Here is a 10,300-nt window from a genome sequence, read left to right as displayed (position 1 = left end):
TAGAGGGCACACAGCTCTACACTAAGGTTCCCATTCCACCTCTGTCTGATCCCCTCTTCCAAGCCACCACGCTGCAGGACTGTCCCCTGTCCTTGAGGATGGATGCCTCAGCTTCCCCATCTCTTTTTTTGACCCATCAGCCCCATATCAATCAATACTGCAACAAGACAGTAAGTCTGTATGTTGAATTAATTTCCTTTATTTATATATAGGAAAGACAATAAAAGAATATGATAGTCTACACCAGATATTTGACCCCAAGTGTCCTCTCTAGCAGACTTTCTGCTCACGTTATCCATAGCAATGTCTGTGCTTTGCCTTTTCCTCCACAAAAGCACAATACTCCTACCCCAATACGCCATGGTCAGGATTAGGCCTTGCATTTAGGACCTAAGGCACAAGACTCTGCCACTTGAGCCAGAGAAATCTCTACTACAGGTGTGAGGGAGGAGCAGGCAGGAGAAAACAGCTGGGGAGGGACATGGGCGGGAGCTGTGGTCCTGCAGATGTGCTGCCTGGGGCTTGAGCTGGCCATCTGCCATCAAAATCAGCCCCCGTTCCATTACTGATTTATATAATACATTGGTTTACACAGTATATACTGATATTGGATTGCTATAACATATCTGGTTGGGCTACTCACCTTGCAAATCAGCATTTAAAAAAAAAATAGATCATGAGTTTAGGGGGGCTGTGTCATCTGCTGCTCAGTTCAGGGTATCCCAAGGGAAAACCCAAATTTTAAAGGGCAGATCCATCCCAGAAAGCCATCAAATGACAGCAGCAGAAAGAGACTAATGGGGTCCTAAGGACACATCTGGAAAAACAGCTGTGTGTCTTGGCCTGCTGTGCACACTAAAAGCATCCAGAAGTCATCAGTAACACAATGGGTCTCCACTGAAGCCCAGAAACCCCAAATGCATCAGGTCAGTCTCTCTTGGCTGGAGGGGTTTGTGCCCCTCAGTCTCTTTTGGGTGTCTTGCAATAAACAAAGCAATAAAAAAGCATAAACTCCCTCTGGTTGACCTGACACTGATTGTCTTACAAGCTCACCGCCTCACAGACCAGCACTGCTACATTTTGGCATTTTCCAGACTTTTTTCTACCTTCGGGGTTTTTCATGGGGGGTTCCCAAACCACATTAAAAAGAAATATAACAACTGAGCAGAGGTCACCCCAGAACCAACTCAGTGCCATGGGAAGGGCTGCAGACAGGGTGTGCATGGGACATCTCCATCCTTGGGGCCCTGCTGGGTCTGTCTTCCTCCCCACGCCTGTCCCTGTCACCTCCCCAGGCTGGTGGCATGGCTCACAGCAGGCAAGACATGGCTATGATGAAGCAAAAGGGCACTTCTCCAAGCTGTTGGCAGCTGCTCATTTCTGCGTTAGCTTAGGTACATTAAGGCATGAAGACCAAGTGCATAGGAAGCAGCAAGACCCTCCAGGCGCCTCCAAATCAGCCCCTGAGACCTTTTCCGTTGAAATGTTTCTCAAATCCTCCTCCGAGATGCTCACTGTTATCAGGGTGAGGAAGAGGAGCTTCTGGTTTTGGGCTGGCCCCATGGACACTGCCCATGTGGCTCAAGCTGTGGGCTAGAAGACGAGTCCGTGGAAGGAGCCGGATCCGCCCCCGCCTGCTGCTGGGCTGCAGCCCCCCGAGGAGCTGTCATCATCCTTGTCCCTGTCCAAGTCTCTCCACCACAGCGGGGACTTGGGCAAGGCAGAAATATAGACGGCTCTGTTCCTCGCTTCTTTTTCCTGCTCCTGGGAGAAGGAAGGGGGGAAAATAGCACAAGGATATCAGCAGATAAAAGACTCAAGAGGGGGGTGCTCCCACCATCCCTGAGGAGCCGAGAGCCTGTAAGGTATCCCCTGGGAGCTCCCTTCAAATTAAAGTGGGGTGTGACGGCCATGTGGTCTAGAGCTCAGCAGGAGGGATGCAGCAGAACATTGCAGCTCTTCAGTGATCACACCCAGCCCTCCTGTGTCACCTGCGGGAGAGGAGGGACCCCCAAAATCGCTCCACATGCAGGTCATGTCATATGAGACACTGTTGTTTGGAAAGCATTGAGCTCCATCAGCTGAATGGAATCTGTTCTACTTTGTATTCCCAGCTCACCCATCTGCCCAGGCAAGCTGTGGATGTCCCATCCCTGGAAGTGTTCAAGGCCAGGTTGGATGGGGCTTTGAGCACCTAGGTCTAGCAGAAAGGGTCCTTGCCCGTGGCAGAGGGGTTGGAACTGGATGGTCTGTAAGTCCCTTCCAACCCAAACTATTCTATGATTCTATGATAAGAAGAGAAAAAGTTAAAAAAAGAAGACTTTGCTTGCAATGGTTCAGGTGAATGTCAGAGGTGGTAGGAAGGAACAGCTAGTTACCAGTGAGTGAAGGTGGGAAGGAGAGGAAGGAGTAGAACGAAAGGAACAAGAATTTTACAATGAAGGTGGTGAGGCACTGGCACAGATTTCCCAGAGAGGCAGGAGATGCTCCACCCTGGGAACATTCAAGATCAGCCCACATGGGGGGGGGGGGCTCTAAGCATCTGAGTTGAAGATGTCCCTGCTCAGCCTGCAGGGGAGGTGGACTAGATAGCCTTTAAAGGCCCCTTCCAATCCAAGCTATTCCATCATCCTCTCTTTCCCAGGCATTTCAAAGAAAATTTTGGGCTCAACTTCAGGAGCAGACAATAGCAAATCAACCCCAAGCACAGCCACAAGTCTGGCACCAATGGCAGTGCCCAGTTTCATCAGGAATGTATAACCTGTTTGTATCTGGGGGCTAAAAATTAAAAGTGATTTCTCTTCAGGGAGTGAGTGGATATCTGCAGGATTTTAACCACAGGACAGGATCCCACTGCTGCCTGGATTTGTGGAATGTGGCACATGAGCCGGACAGCTGCAGGACCACACGCTGCTGTGCACAGCAGCGGGAGTTACCTGCAAGAAGAGGATGTTATCTTTGGAAATGGCTTCCATCAGGTCCTTGTGGAGGGACGGTTCTCCATGCAGGCGGCCGGCCTCAGCCAGAGCCTCGTGCAGCAGGCAGCTCTGCCGCTCCGGCCGCTGCCGGTAGAACAGGACATAGGCAGTGTCCTTGGGGAAGAACGAGGTGACGTTGCTGACCGATTCGAAGGAGGAGAAGGAAACTCTGGTGTCATTGAAGAGGTACCACTGGATTTCCAAGTCCAGCTGTTTGTCAGAGGCTGGTTTTGGCAGCCCATCCTGGGGCTGCCCGTGGGGGACGGTGTCAGTGCACTCCCTGGAGTAGCAGTAGTAGTGGCCACTCTCGGAGGAGATGCCTGAATGCACCACCACACTGCAGAGGTCATACACAACAGTCATGAAGCCACTTCCTGGGACAGCACCATCCTTCCCGTGCTGGCAAACCTCCTCAGTTTCCTCTGGAGCAACAAGGATGGGTAGCTTGAGCACCACAGGGATAGAGACATTGTCCAAGATCTTCTTTCTCTTCATAGTCCGTGGGTCGAAGGAAAACCGCAGCAGTGTGAGGATGAGGTAGTGCGGACCCTCTGTCAGCTCTGCCACCTTTTCAGCATCCTGCAAGGATGCACATTTCTCACAGTGGTATTTATTCTCTGCTGTCAGTCTCTCTGGGGATAGAAAATAGTTGATTAAATCTGGGACAGATCTGGAGTCCTTGGGAGCATATGCCTGCTCTCTGAAAGTTGAGAGAGGGTCTTTGGCTGCATCCACCCCAACACAATTGCCACGCATGGGATTTGCTGCTTCTCCTTGTTCCTGGGAACCTAATGTTTCCACTGACACTGATGGGGCTGCATGGTCACTGGCCATGGGGGCCTTCCTCTGGATCCAGGGAGAGCCCATGAGCTGGCCTGCATTTTCTGGAGGCTCAATGAACTGTGGGCCAATTTCTTCCACTGGCAGAATATGTGTGCTCCCATGCACATTCCTGTCCGATGGAGGAAAAGCCAGGGACAGGTCTGTGAAGACTTCTTCTCGGGAGGAAACATTCAGGCACTTCAAGCAGCGGATCTTTGTCATCATTTTACCCCCAAACATCTTCTCAATCAATGTCTTGTTTAAGTAATGATGCTCCACCGCCTGAGACGTCAAGCTGGATTCCTTGAGTTTCTGGTAGATCCTTTTTCCAGTTTTTTCCTCTTCATGCAATCTTTGGCAGGGGAGAAAAGGCTGTGTTATGCATCAATACAACACCAAGAGGCAGTTTCTAAAGTAGGACTCCTGTTCTTCACTGCAAGTAGTTAATCCCAGTTAACCTGCCTGTACCCAGGGGTCTGATGCTGTGGGAAAAAGGTGGGAAAGAGTCTGACAGGATTTGGGAACCTGAAGTCCTCATGTGCCACTGACCACATACTTCTAGAAGGATCATTGGGACACCAGAGATTTGATATTTCTAGGTAAAGGCAAGAATCAATATTTTACAGAGTAGGCTGAGTGGCTTGTCAGGTGAATCTCTAAGGTTGGTACAATTTTAGACTAGGTATCAGGAAAAATCTCTTCACTGAAAGGGTGAAGGGCAGTCAGACATTGGAACAGACTGACCAAGGAAGTTGTGAAATCACTGTTCCTAGAAGTGTTAAAAATGTGTAGAGGTGGCATTTAGGGACATGATTGAGCGGTGGACTTCTTAATGGTTGGACTCAATGATCATAGGAGTCTTTTCCAACCATAATGACTCTGTAATTCTATGAATTCCTTGCGTCCTCAGAGCAAAGGCAGAAATTTTCAAGTTGAACTAAGTTCTGACCTAACCCCTAAAACTGTTCAAACAGGGTTTCATTAGAAACAGAATTTCATTTCAGACCAATCTCACTATCCCAACCCTCCACTCTCCCAGCTCCTCTGGGTCCCAGCCCTGTTTGCATGTGGGTTAGCACCAAACAACTAAACACTACACTGGGGTTTGGGAACGGTGCTCGTCACGTACCGGTCCAGCAAATACTTGAGGTACTCTGAGCAGTCCTGCTGAGCTCCAGGGGTGAACCAGGGTGGCCAGGAGGCAGACAGGAAGCTCTCAGGGGAGATGGCAGGTCGCTGGCAGCAACACAGAAGAAATGCATTTAATCCTATAGATTTTTCCTCAATTCCCAAAGGGGGATGGAGAGAGGAGAGGAGTGGTTTTTGGTTGGTCCACTGGGAGCACAGTGTTCTGTGCCTGATAAGATCCCTTTTTCCCCCCTCCAAAGGCTAATCCCAGTGCACAGAAAGACTTTCTTGGTTTGCTGCAAGCCAGGATGGTAAGGATGAATTTCAGACATTATTCTATGTATACTTCTATAAAATAAACACATGAATATGTGTTTATCATTCAATTTTTAAATGGTTTATTGACCTGATCCAGATAATTCTACTTAATTCAGCCTTAATTTAATTTGCTGCTCCATTTAATTTAATCAGGATCTCTCTCATGAAATCCTTTCATTAAAAAAAAAATCAAACAAAAACCAAAACCAAACCAAAACCAAACAAAAAAAAACAACACCAAACCAAAACGAAAAAAACACTAAACTTTCACCCAACATTCTGATCACTGCAGGCAGGTAATCTGTGTTACCAGATAACGTAACTGCTGTCACTAGGAAGCAGATATTTAATTAATATGGGAAAAGACCCATTTTTAGAAAAAAGGCAACTTGAAGAACAACCCAAAAATAAAAATAACCAAAAGGAAATTAACAAGAAATTATAACCATCAGCTACACCGCATGCTTCTCTACTAGCTCATCACAGAACACAGACACCCTAACCTGCCATCAAAAGCTAGATTCTACTATTACTCAATATTAAATTTTACAGGATATCTATATTTGCCCCTCAGGTCATCTGTTGTGACATAATACCACAATGCTACCAGCCAGCTCTGCCAGTCAAGGCTTGGGAAATGAAGAAGCCTGGATGACTTGCTACCCAGCAAGGGAAAATTCACTGCCTTTCCAAAATCTTGTCTTTCTAGGGACAGAAAGATATATTTTCAAGAGAGGAATTAGATATGACCTAGCTGTACCTCCAGGAGTCACTCCATTAAATTTCACATTTGCAATGGGAATATTTACATTTACTTAAGGGTGTTATTTTTATTTTACTTTCCCCACATACAGAGGATTCAACAATCTGGAATCTAAGGGGATTTTTATAATTATCCTTTTAACAAAACCACTTTTAAAGCAATTTCCTCTGATTGCTAGTGCTTTGCTGGGCAGCAGTGGGACAAGGGAGCTGCTTCAGTCTTCTCCCTTGCTGCACAGCAAGAAACAATGCCTCTGCTTCACACCAACAGGCTTCTCAGCTGACCACAGATGTAAACTATTACCTAATGGACTTCATTGTCAAAAACATTAGCTATGACATCAGCCCAGCCCAAGACCACAAACTAAAGACAGGCAGCCTGGTGTGAACATAGCCCACTTTCATGGGTGATAGGAGTTTCCCTCCACCTCTCCCAAAATTAGCTTCCTTCATATAAACAAAATTTGTCCCATTACAAAATTCCACCAAGATCCACAGCTCCTTATCAGCACATTGGGGCCAGCAGGAAGCAACTTGGAGACGAACTTTTCCGCAGCCGACAGTCCAAACAAATAACTAAAACATGAAATAATTACCTGACTGTGCTCCAAAAATGCAAAGAGCCACTGGAGCTTTGTCATCAGGGGCTGGGAGTTGCCCTCAGTTAAATTCAGCACCGAATGCCGAAAGCTGTGAAAAAAAGCAGAGATGCAATCTGTGAGATGGAAAATCAGCATGGGACATGCAAGGCTGGAGTGACAAGCAACCCCTGGAGCAGTCCTGAACGGGAGCAAGGGAGGAAAAACTCACTCTGAAGCCATGAAAAGAGACTGTATGATGCTGTTCATGTAGCAAGTGTTTCCCAAGTTAATTAACCCAATCTTTCCCGTCTCTGATTTAGATGCCAGGCGTGGGTAGAAGCAGGCCAGCTCATTCTTCTGGGAGGTCCAAGCATTTTGTCCCAAGAGGTGTTTAATCCGGTCTTCATTTGGAATCGGGAGAGCCTTGGAAAGAGAGATCTGTGTTACAAATCATCATCTGTCCTCACAAGGGGAAGCTGAGGGCAGGTACTAATCCCTTCTCTCTGGTACTAGTGACAGGGCACAAGGAAACAGCACGAAGCTGTGTCAGGGGAGATTTAGGTTGGATATTAGGAAAAGTGTTCAGCATAGGGTGGCTGGACACTGGAACAGGTTTCCCAGGGAAGTTGTCATGGCACCAAGCCAAGAAGCATTTGGACAATGCTCCTAGGCACCTGGTGTGATTCCTGTCCTGTGCAGGGTCAGGAGTTGAACTCGATGATCCTCATGGGTCCCTTCCAACTCAGGGTATTATATGATCCCATGACTGACATCTTCCCATGAAGAATTAGTAATGGGCAACTGCAAAACTCCTCTGCTAGAGGCATTCACACAACTAATTTTCCTGCTCCTCACATGAACCTGCCTCCATGCACAGAACAGTTTACTTGTTTGTATTAGTCCTTTAGAGGCATTTCAGAATAAAGTTATAGCTAATACCTACAGGCAACATCAGGACTTCTGCAGGCCCACCATTTGAGAAGTAACTTCCTTCAACCTGCCTACACAGGGCTCAGACTTCGAATTTTAATCCCCTCTCTTCTACCACCATCTGAGGTGTTGAGGTCAGAACATCCCTACCAGTGAGACAGTCCCTCTACTCTAGCTACTGACAGAGATGCCATTTCATATGGAAAGCAGTAAAATGACTGAGAAGGGCATGACTCACTTTAACTGCTTCTAGGACTGGTTCATAGAGGTCTGGGAATCCTGAGAAGCGGAAGAACATGCAGTGGATGAGCTCAGCCAGCTGCTCCAGGGAGCTGGTTGCAGAATTGGAGTCTTCCTTCTTCAAAGAGGCCACCAGCCTGGGGATGTGAGGGAGTAGCTGGAAAAGAAAAATTCACTACAAAAATTACTCCACGTTATTCACAGAACGTTAATACCTTTAGGGGAGTGAAATTCACCTGCAGGCAGAAAAGACAGTAAACAGGAGTTAACTTCAGTGCCACTCTAGACTTCACCCTTTACCCTTTAAACCCAACAGCAACTCTCTTGTTGATTTTGGCAACCTTAGAGGGTTTTCTGTTGCATGACACCTGCAGGTTTGTGCTGCTGCTTTGCTGAGCTGCAATTGCCATTCTTTAATCTCCCCTAAATCCCACATCCACGGTGGAAAGGATATGCTGACTGCCAAATACAGGGATTCAAACCTGCAAGGTAGGTAGATGGGATAAGCCTAGAAGAAATGTTGTCTGCTGTGCTTTTAATTTTATACTGAATACACTGAACTGGAATTGGTATGGTAGAACAGGTGGCAACAGGCATATAAGCAGCACAGTCTTTATTTTTCATCTCAAAAAACGTACAAATGCACAAGCAGATACAAATGCAAATGATCCATTGCTCACGGGCACCCTCTGCTGACCCTGCAGCTGCACACAGAATTAACAACCGATTTCCAACCCTGCAGATGTGCTACAGTGACCCAGGCACTTACACAACCTCTTTCATATTTATATTTTGAGTTATTTTTAGCCCAGTGTAATCCTGGAGAAAAGTATCAGGACCCTAGTCCAGCCATTTCCAGATCATCTCTTCCTCACTTGGTCTTCTCCTCTTTTCCTTTCCTTTCAAAATGTTGAGATTTTAACTATTTCCCTTCCAACAGAAAAGGTTGTTGGGGAAGAAGATCAATTGCAGCACCTTTTTGTACATCAGAATTTTGCCAAGCTGTGATGTGAACAATTCTCAAAACCCTTCCAAAGCGTCAGGGCAAACACAAAAAGACATGGTTTGGCCCTGTTGGGTTTTGGTTTTTTTAAATAAAAGAAGAAATTTATGCTTATGGGCTACAGATGGAAACTTCAAGCCAAGAGCAACTCACAGCTTTTGGAGTGTTTCAAAACTTGATGTCCAGCTGAAGACAACAAATTGGAATTGCTCTATTTTTAGAAACCAAAGAGGTTCTCAAGAAATTCAGGTTCCTTCAAAGTATCTCCAGCTGAGGAATGAGAAAGCATCAGCTGAAAATGTTGGCTAGCTTTGCTTTTTTCTAGCTTCATCTGTTTGTTCTGTGAACTTCAGGTGAAAAGCCAAATATAAGGGCTTTAACCAGCAAGGACAAAATCAAACATTAATAGGAGTAATTTTTCCATCACTGCTTTTATCAGTTCAATCACTACAAGCATGCTTTTGCCTTCAGCCTCGTTTTTTAAATTCAGCATTCCAGAGGCAACACCAGCAGGAAGCAGATCTGTGCCTTAGTGCCAACTGCAAAACAAACTATAAAATATCACTGTGGAAATGAAAAGTGGATATTCAAATGTTGCCAAAAGTTGTTTTTGCTTTTAACAGAGAATTTGTGTAGTGAAGTGTTCTGATCCAGTCTTCTGGTCTTGCTGAACGGATGCTGTTCAAACCTTTCAAAGATGACGCACCACTTAAAGAAATGGGTGCCACGTGTTGGTGACAATTTAAGGTCACACGTGGGATGGGGCCCACTGAGTCCGACAGACAGGAAGGCACCCACTTAGGACAAGCAAGGCCTGTTTAATAATGTATTTCCTGCCCTCCACAGTGAGGGCCCTCTGAGATGTTCTCTATTCAAAGGCTCCACCAAATGCACTCCAAAGCCAGAGTGGCAACATCTGCCACACCTTAGGTGCCCCCCCTATCCCTAGGAAACACTCAGCAGGGTTACACTCAGGACAATGGCCTCAGCCAAGTGCCAGACTCAGCCTTACCAAGTGAAATGCCTCGTGGGAGTGCTGGAAGCTCAGCAGCATGTATTGCAGGACAGACAAAGCCCCCTCCCTCACAATGGGGTACAGCAGCTTGGAGAAGACCTGGTGGAGGAGAAAATAAAGCAAATGAGAAGGCAGGATGGCACTGCAACCAGCAGGAGAAGGGAACAGTAGGAAACAGAGGCACTGGGCATCTCCCATGGCTGCTGGTCTCTTCCTACTCCATGCTGCATGTTGAAGCAAGCAGCCTGTAACTAGGTCTCCAGAGTCATCTCCTGTCCTGAGCATTGGCTCAGGGCACCCTTAAAAACCCTGTGTGGGTTATACTCACCCTTCCAGCCTTATGTAATGCCTCTGTGACAGTGCTGCATCTCCATATCTCCTCATGAAAAAAACTATGCAAGCAAAGCAGAATGCTAGATTTTCTAGAACATGCCTCTTAATTTATTTAGATATTTGGAACTTTACCACTAACTTTTCAGACAAAAAGATAAAAACAAGTATCTTTTTTAAAGGCTACATAATT

General features: G+C 46.4%; 1 protein-coding gene across 5 annotated transcripts in view; it reads right to left on the bottom strand.

The window, feature by feature from the left end:
* Positions 1–161: 161 nt before the first annotated feature.
* USP35 (ubiquitin specific peptidase 35) overlaps positions 162–10,300 on the bottom strand; it is a 28,036-nt gene continuing 17,897 nt past the window's right edge. For 4 of the 5 annotated variants that reach the window (XM_026792659.2, XM_014266170.3, XM_074535010.1 and 1 more), the window contains exons 5-11: positions 9,775–9,876; positions 7,758–7,916; positions 6,819–7,012; positions 6,605–6,698; positions 4,930–5,036; positions 2,937–4,152; positions 162–1,764 (exon numbers count right to left, since the gene is read on the bottom strand). In XM_026792659.2, the coding sequence (XP_026648460.2) occupies positions 1,594–1,764; positions 2,937–4,152; positions 4,930–5,036; positions 6,605–6,698; positions 6,819–7,012; positions 7,758–7,916; positions 9,775–9,876 (2,043 nt within the window). In that variant the 3' untranslated portion in view covers positions 162–1,593. The remainder of the gene's footprint in view (positions 1,765–2,936; positions 4,153–4,929; positions 5,037–6,604; positions 6,699–6,818; positions 7,013–7,757; positions 7,917–9,774; positions 9,877–10,300) is intronic. The other variant, XM_005485819.4, reaches the window with a different exon arrangement.

This window comes from Zonotrichia albicollis, chromosome 2, assembly GCF_047830755.1.
Source record: "Zonotrichia albicollis isolate bZonAlb1 chromosome 2, bZonAlb1.hap1, whole genome shotgun sequence".
Lineage (NCBI taxonomy): Eukaryota > Metazoa > Chordata > Aves > Passeriformes > Passerellidae > Zonotrichia > Zonotrichia albicollis.
Note: the sequence above shows the minus strand (reverse complement) of the source record. Positions and strands in the feature narration are given on the sequence as shown.